The 24,649-nt window shown below is 40.2% G+C and overlaps 1 protein-coding gene across 10 annotated transcripts in view; it reads left to right on the top strand.

Annotated features, from left to right (window-relative positions):
- LOC138757126 (transcription factor 4-like) overlaps positions 1–24,649 on the top strand; it is a 664,743-nt gene that overhangs the window by 597,479 nt on the left and 42,615 nt on the right. For 8 of the 10 annotated variants that reach the window (XR_011353352.1, XM_069923937.1, XM_069923936.1 and 5 more), the window contains 2 exons: positions 7,145–7,221; positions 9,028–9,231. Coding sequence is in view for 9 of the 10 variants with exons in the window: in XM_069923937.1 (XP_069780038.1) it covers positions 7,145–7,221; positions 9,028–9,231 (281 nt within the window). In the remaining variant the exon portion in view is untranslated. The remainder of the gene's footprint in view (positions 1–7,144; positions 7,222–9,027; positions 9,232–24,649) is intronic. The other 2 variants (XM_069923938.1, XM_069923944.1) reach the window with 1 other exon arrangement.

Below are 24,649 nucleotides of genomic sequence, written 5' to 3'. Positions count from 1 at the left end.
TCATTACCAAACACCAACTCAAATGGACTGAAGTCAAGAGATTCCTGAGTTGCCTCTCTAACAGCAAACAATAACAAATCGATTCCTTCATCCCAATCCTTATTATTTTCCACGCAATAAGCCCTCATCATAATTTTTACAGTTAAATGGAACCTTTCCAAAGCCCCTTGACTTTCAGGATGATAGGCAGACAACACAATTTGATGGGCTCCCAATTCATACTCCACCTTTTAAAATATTCCAGACATAAAATTACTCCCTTGGTCCGATTGAATTTACCTTGGTCCGATTGAATTTCCCTTGGTAGGCCAGACAGTGGAAAAATTTTAGCATAGCCTTCACAATCGTCTTTGCTTTAATGTTTCTCAGGGGAATAGTCTCTGGAAACCTTGAAGCTGTGCACATGAGTGTTAACAAATATTCATTTCCCGCTTTGGTTTTTGGAAATGGGCCAACACAATTGACTATCACTTTTGAGAAAGGCTCCCCAAAAGCAGGGATGGATTGTAAAGGTGCCACAGGTGGTCCTTGATTAGGCTTGCCCACCAGTTGACAAGTGTGACAGTTTCTACAAAAGTTCACAACATCCTTTCTTAATTTTGGTCAATAAAACTGTTTCCTTATCTTTTCTACTGTCTTTTTCACTCCAAGATGACCTCCTAAAGGTGTACTATGAGCCAACTTTAATATTTCATTCCTGTAAGTTTTGGGAATTACAACTTGCATTATTACTGCCCAGTTTTCACTGGCAGGTATCACTTGTGGTCTCCATTTTCTCATCAATATTCCATCTTGAACAAAGTAACCTACTGGCACAATTTCAATTTCCTGGTTAGACAGAATCTTCTCTTATCCCAGCAAGATCATGATCATGCTTTTATCTGGCTATTAATTCTTCTCTTGACAACATCAAAGCTGGATCCTTAGGCAACCTCAATACTTGCCTTCACTACCGGATCATCACAGACTTTCTCTACCTCTACCTTTTTTCGAGATATGGTTCAAGTAATGCCACACACAGGGTAGATTTCCAAACCCTTTTCAGACTCATTAACCAATGGCTTACTTGTGAGTTTCACCCAGGTATGACTTTACCCTCTGCTAAATTATTTCCTAACAAAAGAGAAACTCCATCCATCAGCTGACTTGACCCTATCCCTATCGTAACCGGGCCATTAACTAAGTCTGATCTCATCACTATTCTATGCAAAGGTGTAGGCTCTGCTTCATCACCAATGCCTTTAATTAAATTCACATCTCCAGTATCAGTCTCCTCACCAAAATTCAAAGCGTTGCTTAATACAAGCGATTGGGCTGCTCCAGTATCCCGCAGGATTTTAACTGGCAATTGATTGGATCCTTCTTAAACCAAAATGAAACCTTCAGTCATGAATAGTTTAAAAATATCCCTAACATTCTCACTGAACGCAGGCAGTTAATACCACCCCTTGCTCTTTTTTCCTTTTCAGTACAGGACAATTTGCTATTATGTGCCCTGGCATCTTACAATAACACTCAAAAGATTTTCCTTCACCCATTTCTCTTCCTCTCTTCCTTTAACCTCACTTCTAGATTTTCTTTCTACTCTACTTGGATTATCAGCAGTATTCCTTTGAAAGATTTTCCCTTAGGCTTGTGGGTTAAAGCATATTCCTCTGCAAATTTAGCCAATTCTTGCCAAGTTTTTATATTTTTCTCTGCCAAGTACACTTGAATATCGTCAGGAACACAACTTTTAATCTCCTCCATCAGAATGATTTCCCTCAATAAATCAAAGTTATTTTCTACTTTCATTGCGGAACACCACCGATCTAAAGACACAACCTTCCTATAAGCAAAATACAGGTAAGATTGGGTTGCTGCTTTTTCTTTAAACTCCTGAACTTTTGTCTATAAGTCTTTGGGACTAGTTCATAAGATTGGAGTATAGCCTGCTTTACAAATTCCCAATCAACTGCTTGTTGTACCATGAGACACAAATGCACCTGTTAGGTTTTCCCTTTAAGAACACTTTGTAGCAGGAGTGACCACTGGTCTGGAGGCCATTTTAAATTTACAGCTACTTTCTCAAAATGCTGAAAATACTGGTCTATTTCGGCTTCATCAAATGAAGGAACTAACCACACCTCTACTGACAAGAAACCTCTCCTCCTGACCAGCACATGGGTTTTGGGCTTCTGTCTCTCCTTGGTCAGCTTTAATTTAGCTAGTTCTAGCTCATGCTTCCGTTCTTTCTCTCTCTCCTCCATTTCTGCCTGCCTTACTGCTTCCCATTCGGCTTTCCTTTCTGCCTCTCTTTTTTCCTCTAACCCTAGTTTTCTCAAAGCCAACTTTACTTCCTCTGAAGTTTATTCCTTTGGAAACTGTTCTAATGCAGTTTCTTCAAATACCCCCTTTCCTACATAGTGCATAACAATCTTTTGGACAATTTCCTTTTTTTTTAATCCCAGTTCTTACTGTAAAAAGTTTTAACCTGCCAACTATAACCATCAATTCTGATTTTTTACCCATTTTTAAATTAACCACTGAAGGGTTCGCTATGAACTGGTCAATATTCATAGTTGTTGGTTTTTCTGCTGGTGATTTATACACTCACCGTTTATTTTTAATTTCAAGCTGGAGGTTGAGTCAAACTCAGACGACTGAAAAATAAGCACAAGTCAATCGCCCTTAAAGCTTCCAAATTGGTTTGATCCCAGACGATACCTCCAAATTATGTTACAAGATCAAACCAGCAACCACAAAGAAGGCCTATCACACAGGGGTAAAGATGAAAAATTACTTTATTAACAAAAATTCACCTTCAAACTTTAATTCAAAATCCCCCCTTTTATAACAATGCCCACTAGTTACTATGTGCATTCCTATAACAGTGTAAAACTAATAAATTCCCCAGCCTAAATATATAACATATGTAATTAAAGTCTAAGTTATATTTTCAACCAGCCCACAGAAAAACCTAGACACAAAACTCACAAAATTTCGATCTCAACTGAAGCAAAGATCATAAACAAAATTCAGTTTGTTTAGTAAACTGAAGCCAAAAGATCTTTGTGAGAGAGAGAGAGCACAAAATTTGAAGTTGTCTTGTGTTGCTTGCAGAGAGAGGAACAACTGGCTTGGTCCGGATCCTTCTGGCTGCCTTTTTGAAATCCCAACATTCTAAAATATCCTCCAGACCATGACTCATGCTCTAGGCCTCCTTCCACTCCACAGCCCCTCCCAATGGTGGTTTATCATCCAAGTTCAGAAATTTCTGCACATGCTCAGTCCATCTCTCACTCTCTCAGCAGTCTACCTTCACCTTGGCTCTCTAAGGCAAACTGTCATTTTTTTTAACATAAAACCACACATCACATAGGCCAATACACAACACAGAAATCTGTAACAATTGTCACTCTGCAGTTCACTGCAACCCAGCACAAGCATGGAGTAAAGGACCATATTCCAATAAATGGATGGCCTCTTCATGCACGAGCGTGCAGACTGCATCCAGAGCATCCAGACAAACTGCAGTTGGCCAAGGAGGAATTCAGAAGAATAGAGGAGATGGGCATAGTTCGATGCTCTGATAGCCCATGGGCATCCCCACTTCATATGGTTCCCAAAGCATCTGGTGGCTGGAGGCCTGGTGGAGACTATCGTCACCTTAATGAAATTACAATGGCAGATCAATACCCAGTTCCCCACATACAGGACTTTACAGTGATCCTACACACCACGAGGATTTTTTTCAAGATCAACCTGGAACGTGGTTACAATCAAGTTCATCTGAACGACATTCCAAAAACAACCTTCATTACGTCTTTTGAGCTTTTCGAGTTCCTCTGTACGCCATTCGGTTTGAAGAAAGCAGATCAGACCTCTCAATGAGAGGCCTGGACTTTGTGTTTATATATTCAGATGACATCCTCATCGCCAGCAGCTCCAGTCAGGAACACCGGGCACATCTTCATCAGTTCTGTCAGCGACATGACGAGCATAGCTTAACAATTAATCTTGCCAATTGCCAGTTCGGCCTAATGTCCATTGACTTCCTTGGTCATCATGTTGATCATCACAGAGCAGTCTCACTAGCTGTGGGAGTTTATTGGCAGGATAAATTTCTACCACTGTTTCGTGCCGGCAGTCACCAGAATAATGCAGGTGCTTTTCAAGCTATTGTCTGGACAACCTAAAGAACTGAAATGGGATGGAAAAGCCATGGCTGCATTTGAAAAAGCCAAAGTAACACTGGCGAAAGCATCTATGCTGGTGTCAACGGCTGTCATGGTTGATACATCGAGCACATCTGTAGGTGAGGTACTGGAACAGCTGGACAATGGCATCTGGAAACCCCTGGCAGCCACCACCTGAGGCAGCCTGAACAAGAGTACTGTGTGTGATGGATTATATCATATTTTATATTGTATATAGATATGGTTTTTGAAGCAGATAGATTGTGGAGTTTTAGTGTAAGTCACAAACACTTCACAAAACAGATCTCAGTTAAAATGCAAGAGCTTTGCTGAAAATAAGTCATTCAGGCACCGAGAGCTTTTGCAAAGACAAAGAGACTGCTTTGCTAAAGAATTTCAAAAGCAGGTGTAAATGGGTAATTGTTTTGAAAGTAACAGATGAATGGACTCAGAAGTTTGGGTCCGGTGCTGCAATCTGTCTGGATGCAGTTTGCTGTTCTATAAAGGTCATGTGGTTTTGCAAGCAGACAGGCTTTCTTCAAGAGAGGGAGAGAAAACTGGTTTATGCAGTCATGGCAAGATGGCAGCTTGCTGAAACCCCATTTTGAAGATGGGTTGTGAGTTCTGAGTTCAGCCTGTTGAAAACCCTTGTGGTCCATACAAGAGGAAATGGCTGGCTAGAGTGTTTTGCCTTAAATAAGGGAAACAAAATGAACTCTGTGGTGACCTACAGAAGAAGGGGTCATCATTTGGAAAACCCTGATGGAGCAAGTTTCTTCGGCAAGACACTGAAGTTGCTGATCAGAGGGAATCAGTTTGTGTCCAATGAGCAAAAGATCTCTCTCTGAAACCAACAGGAATTTTCCTGTGTGTTAACCAATTACCTTTAAACACCAGAGCTTGGTGAAACTTCTTAAATGTTAAATTCTGTGCACAGTATAAGAATTGCCTGATACGAATGAACCTGGAGGAGTGAGAAGTGAGATTGGACTGTGAATCAACTTTTCTGAACTTGTACACATTACATACACGTGTGGTTAGAATTAGAAGGGGGTTAATTTAAGTTAAGTCAATATTAATAACTTAAAGTTTGATCCTGTTTTTATGTTTAAAGAAAATTAAAAATAACTTTTGTTTAAGTCACCATTTGTCTTGGTGAATTTCTATTACTGATGGGTTTTGGGGTCCTCTGAGCTCGTAACAAGTGCTTTTGACAGAGAACTTCTTGCTCTGTACCTTGCGATAGACATTTTTGTTACTTTCTGGAGGGCAGAGAGTTCACTGTTTTAACAGACCACATGCCACTCATGTTTGCTTTTGCCAAGGTGTCAGATCATACACCTCGGAGTTCACGACTTCTATATGGCATATCGTGGGGAGAGACAATCTTATTGCTGGCATGTTATCTCGCACAATCATCGTGTCGGTTCATTCTCCAGTTCTAGGAATAGACTATAAGGCTTTGGCAGTGGCTCAGCAGAAGAAGATGAGATGGTCACATATCGCACTGCCATCTTGGGCCTGAAATTAGAGGACTGTGAAGTTTGTACCAACAAATTCCATGCTGCTTTGTGAGGTGTCCACCAGATAACAGAGGTCGATGGTCCCTACTACCTGGCAACATTGGGTTTTCAATACTATGCACAGTTTGGCTCACCCTTCTATTCAGGCAACAAAAAGGTGGACAAATTCCTGTGGCACGGATTGCGCAAGCAAGTTGGCGTTTGGGCAAGGACATGTATCGCACGTCAAACCTCCAAAGTTCAGCGCCACATCAGAGCTCCATTACAGCCCCCAATGCAGAGGCAGTTCAGTCATATCCACGTCGACATCATTGGCTCATTCCCCCCACCCCCCCCGCCCCGTCCAGAGGCACAACTCACCTTTTTACTGTGGTGGACAGACTTATGAGATGGCCAGAGGTTGTTCCACTCTCAGGCACCCCCACTACAGCTTGTGCAGCAGCTCTCATTGCCCGTTTCAGTTAACTATGGACATTCCTCTGAGAAAGCGTACAGTTCACGACTGGGCTACGGACTACAAATGCACAGTTACTGGGCACACATGAAGACAGCTTTTATGGCACACCTTAAGGGTTCAGACTGGATGGACGAATTATCCTGGGTACTGTTAGGTACATGCACCAAGTCAAAAGAAGATCAGAAGATCCTTGACCTAATTGGTGTATGGAGCCCGCCCCCCCCCCCCCCCCAACAGTCCCAGGTGATTTCTCCTGCGTGTGGGCAGCAGGAGTCTCCCACCTCTTTCCTGACATGCCTGAGGGAGAAGGCTGCTGCACTGGGACTGGTCCTGACCACCCAGCGTGGTCTTCCGACTTCTACATTCCAGCTGAGCTTCACAGGACATCATTGCAATAGCCACATGAGGGACCTTTAAAGGTGCTGTGGAACGACACCACAATGTTTGCTCTGGACGTGGATGGCAGACAAGAGACTAGTTCTTGTCTTAGGCCAGCACATTTGGACCCGGAGCAACCGGTACGGGTAGCATGCCCCGTGCAGAGGGCGTCCACTGGCCTGTTCTAGCCATATTAGTGAGACTGCAGTGTCCCCTCCAAACTATGTTTCTTGGGTGGAGGGGGGGAAATCATGTGGTGAACCTCGCCACTTCATTATCGAACCGGAGTCCATAGTTGCAGGCCCCCGCAGGATCAGAAGTTCAGGGTGGCTGGGGGGCCACAAGCACTCTGGGAGGTGTGCACCTTTCAGGGTCAGGTGATAGTGATAGTTCACCAACTGTATTTATTTAAGCTCCTGCAAAGGTTCCATTAAAGAATTCTGTTGGTTCAACTCACGGACACCTTCTGTTGTGCTTCGTTCACTGCACCACTCACTACACCACCTTCCTCTCAAGTGGCACAACAGTGTGCAGGGGTTTGTTGGGTTATTTCCTCCTTCCTTTTGTTTCAACCTTGGTTTCCTAGTTTTCATTCTGATCTTTTATAGCAGGTACCTCTGTGTGGTCCAGAAATGGAGGCCAAGGTCCATCTTCTCCCAATTATGAAGGCCCACTTCACTCTTTGGTAAGTCTGAGAATAAAGGGCATTATCAAAATGTGCTCAAAATAAAATTGGCCTTGTAATCCGTTTGGACACAATCTGGCACTGTTTTAAAAAAGCTTCTTTGTGGGATTAAATAAATCTGTGTTTTGATGTCTCATACTTCTATAAATAAGGTTAAATCCTTAGGAAATTTCTCTATTTGAGGACCAACGTAATGACATTAACGAAATTTCACATTTTCAGAATTTGATTATTTTTTTCTTTTTAAAGTGAGATTAACAATAAAAGTTCATTGAAAGTGGAGTGCGGAGATGTTCACTTTGCATCCCTCATTCACATGTGAAATTTGAGAATGCTTGATCCTGGCAGGGGAAGGTATCTTATCAGATTGTACTGGTCGGCAACGTAAGTGAAAGTATGTTTCTACAGAGCACAGTGGTGGAAGAAGGTTTACTCTCAGCATTTAAGAAGTGTCTGCCTGAGATCTTGAATTGCTGAGGTATTAAAGGCTGTGGGCCAAGTGTTGGAAGATGGGATTAATATGAAAGAGGGCCCATCAGTGGACAATGGACCTGCTGTGCGAAGGGCTAGCTTCTGTGTTGTTTGACTCTGGGACAATGTACCATGAACTTCCATTTCAGGTGCAAGGTTTTACAACCAAATACTCTGTCATCTCAGTCGTTACAAATTGCAGGCTACGATGGGTTGTTTCTCATTTGGTCTGGGGTCTTGAATTTTCCGCATCTACATTTGTGGACTATTTCCGTCGAGTGAGCTGCTAGGCCACTTCAAAAGTATTTTGGAAGTTGGTAATGTTGATGTGGAAATTGAATGAGATAGAGTTTTCCTTCAGTAAGGAGTGTCAATGAACCAGCAAAAAATGAGAAATTGAAGGAACTCAGCAGAAATAGTCAATGTTTCAGGTCGGACCCTTTGTCAAGACTAAAGCAGGAAAGGTGATATCAAGGGGTTAACAAAATAAATCAAATGGGAACCATATAGTTAATTTGCCATTCGGGTTAGTAGTTCTAGATCTTCTTTTATTGACAGCAATATTTTTGATTTCCTGATATACCATTGTTCAAATTTGAAACTTCCATGATAGTATTCAATCTCATATTATATAGTATATTTAAGCCCCTGAAATTCTGATTGCATAAGTCATCAGTTTGCTAATGTGGTTGGGGGTGATGGTGGAGTAAAGTGTTCCTCTGTTCTTCTCATGAAGTGTGCTCTATGCTGCGTGGCCCCAAGATGCTGCAAGTTATGGGATCATGAGTCAGCAAGATCACAGCATCTTTCATGAGTAAATGATACTGCAATAAGAGTTGGTGCTGTTTGTAATTAAACTAATCACAAATAAAGGTGAATGTGAGAGAGTCTGTGCTCATAAAAATAATGTCCTGTTGAGAATCTTTTAAGTTATGGATAATTCCTTACTTCCTATGCAGTTTGCGCCTCGTTTTATTGTAAACAGAAAAGAGTCACAGGGATTCACTATTAACTCCAATTGCTGTAAAAAGAAGGAAATTAATGCTACATCACAAGTAAAAACAGAGAATTGATGCAAGCATTACAATTTCCTGATCAGCCAAACTTCAAAAGAAAATGAGTGCAATCAAGGCATTCATGAAATGATTTTTACCTGAGATTTCAACATCAAATGCAGAAGGCAGTGGGCAGATATTTTTTCTCTGTTAACTAATTGTGTTAAATGTATGATTATTTTTGACAAGTTTAAAGCATTGCTCAAAGTTAAAACAAATGTTGCTCAGTCTGTGAAATGGCTGATAATATTTATATGCCCTTTGCTTACATTTTCTTTAGCAAACCCGAATTGAAGACCGTCTGGAAAGATTGGATGATGCCATACATGTCCTGCGGAACCATGCAGTGGGACCATCAACAGCCATGCCCAGTAGCCACAGTGACTTGCAGAATTTAATAGGAGCATCACACAATGGACCAATGGGTGGCTTAGGATCAGGATATGGGACAGGATTGCTGTCAGCCAATAGACATTCTTTAATGGTAAGATGCGAACAAGAGCATATGCCCTGAAAATGATGGGTTTGCAAACTCTAATGCTTTGTCTCGTTTCTGGTAAATAAACGTAGGCCTTCAATTCCTATTAATCTTATCTTCTTTTTTCCAAATAGTTTGCATAATTTTCTACGTATGTTTCTGATCAAGCTCAGAATTTGAAGTATTTAATTTTGAAACATTTTCAACAGATTGTTTAGTTTGAGAATGTAAGGGAATTGGACATAATTTGATTAATGACAAACAATGATGTTTAGGATATGGCCATTGTCAGTTTTCTATGGTTTAACAAGAGCAAGTGTATTTTGTGGGAGAAAAGAGAGTAAAATTAATAAATGGCAGTTTAAACATATCATTGATTTTAAAAAAAAGGTATGTCTCGGACGAGACAGAGTGATTACCCAGCAGTACTTTGAGTTTTGCTTAACAATGAATGAGGTGCAATTGTGAATAACTGTTTTAGAGTGAACAGTATTTTTTTTTGGCGAAAAACATGATTGGCCATCCATTTAAAACTGTCACATAATGAATGAGGGAAAGCTTTGATAAACTTTTAACATGCAGAGATTAAGACAACAACTGTTTTATCTTTTAAAAGAAGCGGATAAATAGGTGAAGCAGAAAACGGCTTTGTGGGGGAACTTGTGAAACAGTTCTAAATGACAAATATAGACAAATGGCCACTTCCTGTACAGAAAACTTCAGTCATTCATAAATCTGACTTTTCTTGTTACTGTGCCACTGAAAATCAAAAACCAGCAGATGCCAGAAACTTGAAATTAAAACAAAATGTGTTAGGAGTATGCAGTAGGTTAGGCAGCATCTGTGGAAAGAGGAACAGTCAAGGTTCTAGTGTCATCGGAACTGTACAATGCCAGCATTCTCTGTCCTAATTTCTTTTCACAGTTGATGTTTCAGGTTGAATATGATAGCTTTCTGCTTATATTTTGTTCACTATCTTCCAACAAGATTGCTGGATTAAATGTGTAGGAGAGAGTGGAGCAGTGAGCACGCAGGAGTCTGCCCATGTGTGGGAATATTTTCTCTCTTTTTTTCTCTCTTCTATGGGACCTCAGCTCTACCACTTACTTCTGAAATGACTGGTTCTGCTATTTCAAATGTTGCAGTGGCTTCCAGCAGCTTGGCTGCACTTGATCTTAATGTGTAAGCTCTGTTGGTAATTTTGAAAGATTGTAATTACAGTAGGCCTCGCAGTGAAGCCAATGCAGCGAAGACTTCATAAATGCTAGTTTTCAATAGCTTTAAGATCAGCATAGAACAGAAATTGTATTTTCCATTGTCTTGTGCTTGTAAACGAGTTCATTAAGGTGCCTCCATGTATCCTTCCCAACTGTGAGGCATTCCCTTCAGACATATTATCATGTTTGTTTGCATGCCATACGTTCATTCTCCCAGTCTAACTGTAATCCAAGGGGAATGCCCACTATTGTACCCAATTCCATGAGCGACTGGTTTGTGCAGAGGCTTTGAAGTCAAGAAAATGTCTGTCAGCACCTGCCACATCATTCCCTGTAGACTTCTGCACCTTGAAATAATTAAGAAAAACACTGCCACAAGCAATATCCAACAATATTCAGCAAGCAACTAATCTCTTAGGAGTCAGTTAAGGGTGCTAGATATCATTGGTGGTAATAGGGAGAAGTCCTTCTTACTGATAAACTTATAATTTATTGCGAGAAGTTAAGAGAAGGTGTTACCAAAACATTGATTTGCCCTCAAATTTACATTGTGATCTGTGTATTTCAGTTCCCCGGGTGCCCGTCCTTACCAAAACTAAGCCCAGTAATATACATCAGTACTGGGGACTGTAAAATTATTTGAAAAAAAATGCAATTGCTGGAATCTAAAGTTTTGCACAACACTAAACTTCAGGCTAAATTTGTAACAGTTAGCTGTTACAGCACCTTTAACCTCGACTGCTATTTCTAAGGAGTTTGCACATTCTCCCTGAGATGTTCATGGGTTTTCTCTGGGTGCTCCAGTTTCCTCCCTCCCTCCAAAAAAGATGGGGTTAGTAGGTTAATTTGGTATAATTGGGCTCATGAGTTTTGTGGGTTGTAAGGGCTTTCTACCATGCTGTATTGTTACATTTAAAATTACATTTTATGAAAAGTACTCAGTCTGTCAGGTAGCATCTTTGGAGAGAGAAACAGTCCACATTTCAAGTTGCTATCTTCCTTCAGAATGAGTTAAAGTGAGAAGACAAACATGTTTTAAGTTAGAAGGAAGGAGGAGAAATACTGAGAGAACAAAGGGAAAGTGTGAGAGGGTTTCGGTGCTGAGCATCTCTTGTGTTTTATTTCAGATTTCTGGCAACTGAGGCATTTTTGCTTTTTGGATATTTTGATTGTGATTGATTGGCAGTTATCATTTTTCAAAAATTAAAATCACACTCCTAAGAAATACTCCATTCTGTTGATGAGAGAAAAAAAATATGTAATAACTATTAATTGGAAGGTTGGGACGTTGGTGGGAAATGGTGTCTCTGATCTGGTATGGAACCATGCAAACCACAGAAACTCAGGTTTGATTGAGCTGATCCCAGTCTAAATTGCACTCAACGACAGCACTGGGTTAGGATGGGTCGGCTGGGTTTCCAGCTCCGAATTGATATCATCTGTGCTCAGATGGAAATTGAATGAACCTAGGTGTTGCACGAGCAAAGCTAAAATGGTGAATGAGATGCTTTCCTGGCTCAAATAGCCAGCTAACACTCATTTTGCAACCCCGTGCATGAACCAGGCTGAAGGGATGCATGAATCATATTTCAGCATTATTCAAAGCCTTTAGAATAGACTGTAAAAGGAATTTGGCAAAAAAAAGTTTTGACCCCTTTTAGTTGTTTGCCAAAAAATGTTTCAGTTACTCCATGTCATTTGTTTATAATCATGAAAAGTGGTTGCCAAAGTAATTATTTTAATATTAATTTGTGGAGAAAATAAGTTGTGATCCAAGCAGTTGGCTGGAACAAATAAACAAGTCAGCAGAAGAATTTTTTCTGGAGTAGGATGATGCCTCATGAAAGTTGCAGAAATGTTTCTTTTGTGAAAGCTAATATGGCAAGTTAATTGCAAAGCTAAGTTGAAAACAGCATCTGCACGTGCTCACTTTAAAGCAAGTTTGGGCTAGTTGATGGTTTCCATCCTGTTGGTAGGAATCAATTTCAAAAAAGAATTCTGGGAGAAGGATGGTAATCTTTTCCACATTGGGAATTTTAATGCTTGAAGCAGGTCATAAAGTTGAAGCCAAATGCTTGTCAGTAAAGTAACAGTGGGTGGCTAGTAATGGAAACACATGTTACCAACCAGACGGTGGGAGGATTTCTCCCTCACTGCACACTCCATACCCTTTTCTTTTATTGCATTGTAAACAATGCCTTTAGACTGTATCTTCTGCGCATATGATTAGCAGACAACCGTCAATTCCAGCTGTGTAAGTTTATGTGGAAGATATTTATTAATGTGTTGTCCTGAACGATTCTGTTTACATATTACCTCGTTATAATATTTACTGATTTGTTTTAAGTCAGAGCAATGAATACATTAGCAATGTAATTACAAATAGTATAGTCAGGACCTTTCCTTTTACCCCACCTATCCTGCATGTAGTGCGTTGGGTTGATTAGTGACAAAAAATTAGCTTTCTTTCAGTTTCTGGACACATGGTCTGGTTGAATTGAATATTCTATACACATAAACCTGTCTTCTCCCAAAATCATACCTGATATACATTATGAAGCAGGACTTTAAACAAAAAATTCTCACTCTTGATCAATCTAAGTTGCCACAGTCCCTGCAAAAATCCCTGAGAGAAATTGAAAAGTTAATGATTGTTAAAAGTTAAAGCAGTTGCTTTTGCCTGGATGTGGATGTAGTTTTCTGTGTTAGTCTGCACTCCCATCTTCTTACTATTGAATATGGTTGTTCTTATTCCCTAATAGCCGTGAACAAGCACCACTGGACTTGGTGACACAGTCACTCGTGCATTCTCCAATCATTTGGGAATGTAATTCCTGGGAGGCTGTAAACCAAGGCTACCTGCAGCCCTAATGAAAAGAGGTAGAAAAATAACAGCTTGTAGATATACAAGACAATGATTGAACTGTTGGCCTCAAATATTAATCAGCAATATTGTTACAGGTTTACAACTTCAATGAAATCATGGCTGATCTGATGATAGGTAAATCTATCCAACCTTGTCTTAAATATATTTACTGAAGTAGTTCCATTGCTTTAATGTGCAGAAAATTCCATAGACTCACCAACCTCTGGGAAAAGCAGTTGCTCCTCATTTCCATCCTGAATGTATCACACTGGATCTTGAGGTCATGTCCCCAAGTTCTAGTCTTCTCCCACCTATGGGAACAACTTACCTACCTGTATCTTATCAATGTATTTCATAATTTTATACAAGCATCTCATAATGCTTTTAGAATGCTGGCCTTTATCAATCATTGCATGGAATATAGGAGTTGGGAGGTGATGTTGAGACTGTTTAAGACGTTGGTGCGGCCTAATTTGGAGTTGTGTGTGCAGTTCTGGTCGCATAATTATAGGAAGGATATAAACAGAGTGGAGAGAGTGCAGAGAAGGTTTACCAGAATGTTACCTGGGTTTAAGCATCTAGAGTATAGGGAGAGATTGGACAGATTAGGTCTTTATTCTTTGGAGCGTGGAAGGTTGAGAGGGGATTTGATAGAAGTATTTAAGATTATGAAAGGGATAGACAGAGTGGATGTGGATAGACTATTTCCGTTAAGGGGAGGAAAGATTAAAACAAGAGGACATGAGTTAAGAATTAAGGGCCAGAGGTTTAGAGGTAACATGAGGGGGAACTTCTTTACTCAGAGAGTGGTAGCCTTGTGGAATGAGCTTCCGGGAGAAATAGTGGCGGCGGAGTCAATTGTATTATTTAAGGAAAGGTTGGACAGGTATATGGATGAGAAGAAGATGGAGGGTTATGGGCATTGTGCAGGGAGGTGGGACTAGAGAGGGGTGTTTGGTTCGGTGCGGTCTAGAAGGGCCTAATGGCCTGTTTCCGTGCTGTAAATTGTTATGTTATGTTATAATTTTGTTTCTATAAGATCCCAGCTAATTCTTTTAAATTCCAGCTAATACAGTCGCAGATAACTCAGTCTCTCCTCATAGGCTAACCCCTCTTCTCAAGAATCAACCTGGTGATCCTTCTCTGGGCCACCTCCAAAGTCAGTACATCCTTCCTCAAGTGCAGTACTCCAGATATGGCCTCACAGTACAGTTGTACAGTTGTAGCATAACCTCCCTGCTCCTAAATTCAATTCCTATAGCAATAATGGCCAATGTTCCATTTCCCGTCTTAATAGCCTGCTGCACCTGCAGACCAACATTTGCGATTCATGCACAAGCACTCCCAAGTCCTTCAGCACCCTGCAATCGGTTGTTCTTTAGTGAGGAGTATTATCCTTGCAAAGGAATGTATTTGTGGCACAGCACCATGGTTGACAAAAATAAAGAGACATAATACAGTTGCAGAGAGCACAATAAATTTCACAAAGTGTTTTGAACTATTTTGTAGGTTACAAGCAAAATCTGTTATTAGTTATTGACAATATTGCAGGAGGTGGGAGTTGGGTTTTAAAGAAGATGGAGGCAGTGATTTATAGGGAGAAGATCCTAATCTTAAGGAATGAGCTTGGTCATCAGTGATGCAGCAATGAAAACTGAGGATGTGCAAGTGATTAGAACTAGAGAATCACAAACTGAGAAGAGCTAGACTACTTGCTTACCATCTTGGATAGATGCTGAGTTTATTGTTTGGTACATAGGCACTGAAATTCTTGCTTGCTGCAACTGAACAGGTATTTTGTATCTAAATAAAAACAACTACAATCAAATACTGAATTTAAAAAAGACAATAGATACCAAAAAATAAATATTCAGTTGTCCTAGTGCAAAAGAAGTACCTTTGCAATAGTGTAGAGAGTCTTTTTTTTTAATGTCATAGCAGTCTCTGATTAGTGTAATAAGGGGAGGTTCAAGAGCATGACAACTGTTCTTGAACTTGGAGGTGCTGGTCTTCAGGTTTCAGTGCCTTCTACCTGACTGTAGCAGTGAGAAAATGTTGAGCCCAGGGAAATGGGGGACCTTTAAGATGGTAGCTGCCTTCATGAATCAGTACCTAACAAAGATGGGAGATCAGACCCTGTGATGGATTTGGCTATGTTTGTTACCTTCTGGAGACTTCAGCATTGCTGAGCAGTTGAATTTCCAAAATTATAATGTAATGTGCCCAGTCAGTATACATTCCAGAGGGCATTTGTAGACATTTGATAGAGTATTCGATTACATGCCAAATCTCATTAGACTCCTTAGGAAATAGAGGCACTGTTATGCTTTCTACATGGTTGTCTTGTGGTTCTAGCTCCAGGAGAGGTCTTTAATCTTTTATTTTAATTTAGACATACAGCACGGTAACAGGCCATTTTGGCCCATGAATCCGTGCTCCCCTACTTACACCCCATTAGCCTACAGCCTGCTACGTTTTGAACGGTGGGAAGAAACCGGAGCCCCCGGAGAAAACCCACACAGATACTGGGAGAACGTATAAACTCCTGCAGACAGCACAGGATTCGAACCCCAGTCCAGTCCCGATCACTGGAGCTGTAGAGGTGTTGCAGTGACTACTACACCACCCAACCTTCTGAAATATCTCCCAGGAACTTGAAGGCTCTTACCTTCTGTTCCTCCCGTCCCATCTCTTTCTCTTATTGTTGGGGGGCACCAGGCTATGTGAGTGATGCCACTTTGTGTGCATTTTCGGGAGGTAAAAATTGACTAATTTTGTGCATTAATATATGACAATAAAGTAGTCTTGAACAGCAGACAGATGCAGGTGTTCCTGAGGTCTAAGAGATCTAATGCAGTTTATCGGGCCAGTGAGATGGCATCTGTTGTTGATCTGTTGTAAAGATGACAAATTGAAGTGAGACCATGTCCATCCTGACAGGATTCAGCATGGTAGGAGACCCTACCAATGCATGAAATCCATGCCACCCAATGAGCCTCCAAACTCCTTCTGTTTATGGAAGGTGGGAGGAAATCCACACAGATCACAGGGAGAACGTACAAACTCTTTTCAGACAGGAAGGAGTGTGAACCCTGGATGCTGTCACTGTAATAGTGTTGAGCTAACCAGTCTGCGAACAGTACCGCCACACTCCATGCACAAATTGCAGTTGTCTGCACTCCGTAACCAACCTCTTTGGCACTGTGATCCTTTTACTGCAATGGTGTAGCAATAAGCCTTGCCTTTAATTTATTTGGTTAGTAAAACCAATCTTTTTCATTGCAATCTTCATTCTGAAGAGCTCAGACACATTTAGGAAACAAATTACATGGTGATAGGATAGCTGTTAATTTTTAAAAGACTACCTGCTTCAGTGTTGAATCCTGAGTGGAAGACTCCGTTTAGTGGATTGAATGGATACAGTGAATCAGAGTATTTACATTCTGTGCAGAGGCATTGTTAAATTCTCATTCTCTCTCTCTCTCTCTCTCTCTCTCTCTCTCTCCATCTCCATCCATTAGCATTTAAAAAAAAGAATGCAAGTGTTTTATTTGAGATTCAGTTTTTCTGTCTTTTTTTCCTGATGGTGCAATTTATTGAACCACTTTTGTACATGCACCAGCATTCTTTCAATGAATGATGTTCTTTATATGCAGTTTGAGACAGTGTGACGGATTATTCAATCCTTCCGGCTTCACACCTGGGCGTGATCCAGTCCAAAATCAGCATTCACTTACACCTTCAAAAGCAGCAATTTTTCTTGTTATCTTTTAGTCCTTTGGGTACATTGTAACTATTTACATCAGTTTTACTGACTTGGACCTAGTTTTATCTTGCATTGGCAAGGCATCAAATCCTTCAGCTTCCTAGTACTGTACATAATCTACTGGTGGCATTTTAATAGATTCATTGTTTATCAACATCTTAAGTTGTTCTTAAACTCCTTCCAATTACAGTTTTGAGAAAAATGCATCTGCATTTTTATCCAGTGTTTGTTTTGGATAAAGAATGAGCTTGCATTGATTTCAAACCATTGATTTCAATGAAGTCCTAACAATGATCATCAAACCCACTGATTATTTTAAAATAGTCCACTTTTGCAGCATAAACAAATGAAGCAGCTTTTGTCCACAAGATCCCTCAAATTGCCAGCCAATATGTTTTGGCAGTATTCATTACAAAGAGACTGAAGTTGAAAATCCTTAAAACAAAGAGTGGCACTGCCTTTATGTACCATTACTTTGATGCCATTGAATGAGTTCTTAAAGTGTAACTTCTAGTTGAGAGTAAGACAGACTAGCTGTGAATGGTGGTCAATAATAAAACACAAGTTGCTCTCTGGTCTGTCCTGATTTTCTGCATCGAAGATGGGAAACAGCTGTGCGTTGTTTTTAAAGCTGTTTGGGTGACAAGTCTGAGTTGAGACAGGGGAGCTGAGGTCATCACTAAAGCAGGTGCCTGAGAACAAGTGGAAAGCCTACACAGACTGACTGAATTCACATGAGGTTTAGGAGGGCTGCTGTTTCTTTAACAAGAATGTCAAGTATGCTGGAAGAGCTCAAATTATTTTCTCCCTTATTTCTTTTAATTGTGTTTATTAACCATCTGTAAGTTCTTGCTTTATTTCCACAACTCCCAATAAATCTACCAGAGCACTTTGCAAGATAGCTTCCTCTTGAAATTTCACCGAAAGGACAATGTGCTTCAGTGTTCAAAACCGCTTCAAGTTTTCTGTCTTAAATGACTCAAATGTTTCAACATTGAAAAGACTTGTGCAGATGTAATGTTTCACAGATCCTGAGTTGACACATATGGAGATATTTTATTGAGGTGTGTGTCACCATCTACATTTTTATACATGTTCATTTCTTTCAATTATAGCACATATTGTGCAGACACCTTTGATCCCTGAGCTTATAATTTTTCTTAAGTTATTTTCAACTTCTTCTTCTACACTACCATATACTATTCCTCAATCTTGAGTAGGCACTCCTTTGCCATTACCTTTGCGAAATACTTTATACATCAGGTTGACAAACCCTTTAATTATATTCTTCTCAGCCACCCTTTCTCTTTAGAAAATTCTTTGGCTTCATAAGGAACAGAGGAAGTCACATGACAGTTTTGTCCTTCGACAGTGCAGAACCAAACTTGCGCACACAATGGAATTTATAAATGCTAGCATTTAGCACAAATAGAGGTACCTGCTGTAGGGGGTATTGGGGTAAATGTAACCAATACCTGCTCAGATGGAGTATGTTCAAATGCTTATCTCAATAACTTCAAATTCACTTGCCCCATTGTCTGAAAAAAAAACTTGTTTCCCCATTCTGATTTGTCCATGGGCTATGAAAAGTTCAAACTAATAAATCGCCTCCTTTGCTAATTGCCAGTGTCTCCAATGCTGGCATCAAGAACACTTTCTGATGCCAGTTTCCTTTTATTCTGCTGCAGCTTCCTGTTACAGATGGATTATTTCTATTTTATTTGTGATCTGTTTTGTCACTGAATGGGATTGCTATAGACATTGGCCAGATCTTCTGATTGGCAAGCTGGTTGCACACCTTTTGGGGTCTGCTATTACTTCCAGTGTGACAGCAGAAAATGCTGGAAATGCCCAGGAGGTCTGGAAGCATCTGTAGAGAGAGAGAGAGAGACTTAATCAATATTTCAGGTAGTTGATCTTTCATTAGAACCCTGCTGCTCCTTGACTTGTTGAGTAACTGTTGCATGATCTGTCTTTATTGCCCAGAGCTAACGCTTCTGCTGTTCGTAGGAGGCAACTGGAACTCCCAGTTGTCAGCCATTTCAATTCCTTTCCCCATTCCCACCCACATCAGTGTCCTTAGCCCCATCGATTGCCAGAATCAGACTAAGTTTAAACTCCAAGAACAACCTACAATATTCCATCTGAATAGCCCAACATGAACTTTGAAATTTCCACTTTCAGGTGACCTCCACCCCTATCCAAATCCACTTCCCATTTGATCTTTCTGCTCCTGTATTTACCTTTCTCTCAACAGCTGCCCTTCCCTTCTCTGTGCCCACTGATCCGCTCCCTACCTATCTCTCACCTCTCACAACTTCATTCATCCAGTATCCTGTCACCCCTTGTTCCCTCCCAAGTCCTTCCCTGCCCTCTTTTTATGCTTGCATCTAGCCTTCCCACACCAGTCTCATAAAGCAAGGTTGCATCCTGAAACATTTCTCTTCAGGATGCTGCCAGACCTGCTGAGCCATTCCAGTTCCTCTTCGTTCAGACTTTCAGCTTCTTCAGTTACTATGTTTCTGTAACTTTTCAACCCTTTTGTTTTGTGCCTATGTTAACAGTTCTGTTGGGACAACTGGATTAACACGAAGACAAAACAATTGCTATTCTTTCCATCTCTCATGGAATAGGAGCAAACCTTGATACCCATTCAAGCTAGATATGAACTTGGGTCCTAACTTTAAAGTGGTTTGATTTGGTATGTAAAATGTTCATGTATGTTAGCAGCCAGTGTAAATGTATTGCCTTGGTAGACAAGTGTGAATGCATGCAGGAATTCCCAGCTTCTAAAGAAATATGCGCAGGTGATCATTTTCATCTTTGGCCTCACATTCTGCATATTCTTTAATAAAGACGATTATTACCATATATTAGCATGTGCTCGGTTTGATCTGCCTTTTGTGCACATTGAAGCATAAACTTTTCTGCCAAAAGATTTAAAAATCAGAGCTCATTCACCATCCTGCCAAACATTACCCAATAAAAAAAATTTGTTCAGTCAGATCCCTGTATCGGCAACAAAGCAGATACCATATTATCCCTGTCCAGTTATTTCTTATTGGCTCGGTCAAAAATTAACCCTTCATTATCACCAACGTTTACATGCAGCAAACAGCTTTCATATTCCTCTCCATCTGTGCATATAATTCAAAATAAATGTGGCATGCTTATACAATTAACCCACTAAAATAACATGTATTTCTCTCAGCACTATATACCACAGGATAAGCCCACTTTCCTTCCCTCCTTCTTTTCTGTGTCCACATTAAACTACTTAATGCTTTAGAGGCTTGGTCTTCTCCCCCAATCAAACTTCTTTATGACATGCTTTCTATTGCGTAGGTGGGTCTGCCTTTGTCTGCTTTCCAGCCTCTTGAATTAGCCGGTACTCCGCTGAAATGGTCAGCTCTGAAAAATACATATACAGAGTTATGGAAGTCGGTGCTGAAACTAATAGAGGGGAGGGAGCCCGGTAATTGAGGATGAAAATGATGAGAGAACATGTAACAAAATGTAAGCAGACAGTGGGAGATTTTAACAGTAGATCTAAAAAAAAGAAGATTCAGACATCTTTTGGAGATTATGTACTGGCACCCAATGGAATCTATGATGTTACAGAATGCATAAATATTAAAGTAAGACAAGATGCAGGTTTCTTTTTGGAGCATTTTCTGACAACAGTTCATCCTTGAATTAACATGAGGTCAGTCCCTTTATGACAGAATGAGGAGATGTTTATGGGAGATAAATTGCGGCAGGGTTTGTTAGTGTAGGTCACATACAAACACTTTAAAACAGATCTTCTTTAAAATACTGGAGCTCTGCTAATGCTAGACATGTCGGTTTTGCAAAAGCTTTGGAGAGTGCCCAAGTGACTTCAGTAATGGATTGTTGTTTGGAAAAAGGCAACAGATGAAAGAGCTTGTCGGAGCCACATTCTACCTGGAGGGGAACTGGCTGTTCTAAGAGGGTCATGTGGTTTTCCAAGCAGGGAGAGTCAAACAGGCTTTCTCTCACAGAGAGAGAGAGAGATCAGTTCAACAGTGTTACAGTCAGCAACAACAGCTGAGACTGGAACAGGACAAGCTGGCAAGCTTGTGGAAAGCCCCATTTGGAAGACGGGCTATGAGTGCTTAGTTCAGCCTGGTCAAAGCCCTTGTGGTTCCTGCAAGAGGAGAGGACTGGCTGTCTAAGGTTTCAATTGGAATAAGGGAAAGAAAAGGCACTCTGTGGTGACCTGAAAGAAAGAGGTTATCATCTGGAGAACCCTGAGGGTGCAAGTTTCTTCAGCAAGACTCTGAAGTGGCTGGGTGTCCAGCGTACAACAAATCTCTCTCTGAAAACCGACAAGAACCTTCCTGAGCGGTACCAAAGCCAAATGAACTTTATAAATGTTAAATTCTGAGCACTGGTCTGCAACCAGTGAACTTGGAGGAATGAGAAGTGAGATTGGACTGTGAACCAAAGAACTTTACTGAACTTACACACACATTACATACACATGCACTTAGAATTAGAAGGGGATTAGGTTAGGTTGGTTAAGTCAATAGTGATAAATTAAAGTATGATTCTGTTTTCATGTTTAAAGATAATTAAAAGCAACATTTGTTTAAGTTTCTATTTGTCTTGGTGAATATCTATTGCTGCTGCATTTTGGGGTCCTCTGGGCTCGTGAATAAAAAAATTACAAGCTCATTGATCATAAGGTTGTAGAATACGTAAACGTAACCTTCAGTTCCCCACTCTAAATTGACTTTTTTCCCATCTACTTGAATTTCATTTGCCTGCATTGTGTCTTGTCTTCTTAACTCTGTCTCAAAGCCTCTTAAACATGGGTATTGTGTCTGATTTCACCACAGCACGTTTTAGATGTCAACTATCATCAATGGAAAAAAAATATATCCTTTAGATCCTCTTTAAAACTCCTACCCCTCATCTTAAACCTTTTTCATTTAGTTACCTCCACCATGAGAAAAAAATACTTTGACTATCCACATCATCCCTCTCATGATGTTCTTCTAGCAAATCACCCTCAGCATCCTTCACTTCAGGAAAAACGAGTCCATCCCTTCCCAAACTGTCCTCAAAACCAATGCAGGCCGTGTCTTGGTGAAGGCCTTCTGTACTCAATCACATCCTTCCTACAGTTAGGCAACCAGACCTGCACTCAATACCCAAAGTGTGGCCTAAATCAGTAGTTTTTTTTTAATAGTTGCAACATAATGTTCTCTGACCTATGAGTACAAGCCTACTCTATTGACCTGTTGTCACTTTAAACTTGAACCTTGAGATCATGGATTGCAGTCATTGTGCCTTGTGGGGAATGAATAAGGTGGTTCAAGGGGTGCTTTGGTTGGAATGATGTTTCTTTCCAAGGATGTCTTGTCCAGGAAGGTGCCAGCTTTCGAATGTCGTGACCAGTTGCACAAAACTATTTCCACTGGTTGGAGTCTCACGGGGAGGGAGGAAATCAGAGCAAGGCCAAAAAGAAGGAAGTTAAACACATTTACAGATACTTGAACTCTCTTGAAGCAGTTAACTTTAATTTGAAATTTATAGATTTTAAATATTTTTTTTTAAGTTAGGAGCTATGAGAATAGTTAGGCAGATGAGTTGGGTCACAGGTGAGCCACTGTCTTTCTTGAAGGCAGAACATAGCCATTTCACAAAAGAGCAACTCTGATACTTGTGCAGTTTTTGATCCCATTCCAAGCCTGCTATACAAGTGTGGTGTCCGAGAAGATGGAACTTTGTGAACTCAATATTCTGCTTCAAATGAAGATGTCGATAGAACCCTTAAGAGTTACAAAAATGAATTCAAATAATCTTAAAATAAACTTATGTGAACAAAAAAATCATCAAGCTAAATAATGCAATGAAATCATATGGAGCTGTCAGGACCTAACAAGAAAGATGTGGGCTGACACATCTTTTGAATTCACTATCCTTAAGTACTGCAGAAGTTCAATTAGTGAGTATATTCAAGACTAGCTTTAATAGATTTTAAGATATTAAAGGAATTAAATTGTTTGGGTTTTGTGTAGGAAACTGTGCTGAAATAAATAATCAGCTGTGAACTTACTGAATACTGGAGCAAGCTTGAAGGCCTCCAGATTCTATCTCTTATGTTAAACTCAAAGACAAAAAGGGAATGTGTTAGCAAGAAATGAAATGGGAGTTTCTTTAAAAGAACCATTACCAAATGAGATCTACTGTGGGAAATCACCTAATTATGAACATCCTTGGTTACTGCGAACTAAAGCAACCTACCTTCATTGGGGTATAATGATGTGGAGGCTAACACAGTGTGTTTTTTGGGGAGATTTTATCGAAATGTACATGGAAATTAATATCAATTACCTCAGCTTACCAGTCGGACCCTGGTTTGAATTCTTTCCAGACTAGGAATTTAAAAAAAACCTTTCTGACATACTTTGCATACACCTAATTGATTATGAAATTGAAAAGATAAATTAACATGCTTTTTCTATTGTTTTTAATCATAGATATTAAATTGAGCATCTGTTGGCCAACAATAAGTATAAAGCATCCTAAACAGAAATCTTTGAATAACCAATTAGATGACATTCATCAAATTTCCTCTTGATAAGGCATTAAATGTGCTGTTTTTATTAGCAATTAGGAATGATCGTGCCACCAGAGGCTGTTTTTGTCCAAGAATAGTGAACATATTAATGTGAAAATGGAAATCATAGCTGCCAGCACCATGGCAATTGGTGACATAGTTTATCATTTTCAGTATGTTTGAACATTGTTTACTTTAATTGCTTGGAATTAAAGCAAAGCAGTGATATTTTAGCCAACTGGGTGCTCTTTTATGTCAAACCTTCCTCTACAATAGCTAGTCTGCAGATGCAGTCTGTTGACTATTGTGGGATGAGTCTCTGGTGGCATAGAATTAAAGACAAGCAAGTTTTTCTAATTGATGATCATTAGTAGTTTTCATTCAACTTTTTTACTTCAGCTTTCTTGAAGTAAATGATGCTATTCTGCATGCTACACTGAGATGGTCTTGGCTATCATTCCTCCATTTGCAATATTTAGTCGAGGAGAGCCTAGTGGAAGTGCCTCAGTTCCCTTTGGAATAGTGGCTATAGGCACGTTTTTTTAAAAGTTATTTGGACGGAATCCTCATCGTGAGCAGCTTTTGTTCATATCTTGATGACGGGCTCAAGCCCAAAACATTGGTTATGTATCTTTATCTTTGCAATAGAAAGTACATTGACTGCTGAGTTTCTCCAGCATTGTGATTTTACTTCAAGAATTTCACGTTTTACCCGAAACAGAATTTATTGTCATGTAATTTGGGGTTTTGCAACAGCATCATGCTTTACTCTGCCGAGGCCAGGGCCACCGCCTCCCCCTCGCTTTTTACATTTTACACCCCAGTTACACAGCAGTAAGAATGGGTGTGACTCGGTCAACCCCGTCAGAATCCAACCGGGTCCCTGACCTACCTCAGAGGTAGTTAGAGAACCCAATTAAACTTGCCTAGGCCATGTCCACAGGTGTTTTGCGACCAGGTATGGTCCGACCTAGGAGGGGAGGCAG

This window comes from Narcine bancroftii, chromosome 3 (assembly GCF_036971445.1).
Source record: "Narcine bancroftii isolate sNarBan1 chromosome 3, sNarBan1.hap1, whole genome shotgun sequence".
NCBI lineage: Eukaryota > Metazoa > Chordata > Chondrichthyes > Torpediniformes > Narcinidae > Narcine > Narcine bancroftii.
This window is presented reverse-complemented; position numbering and strand designations above follow the sequence as displayed.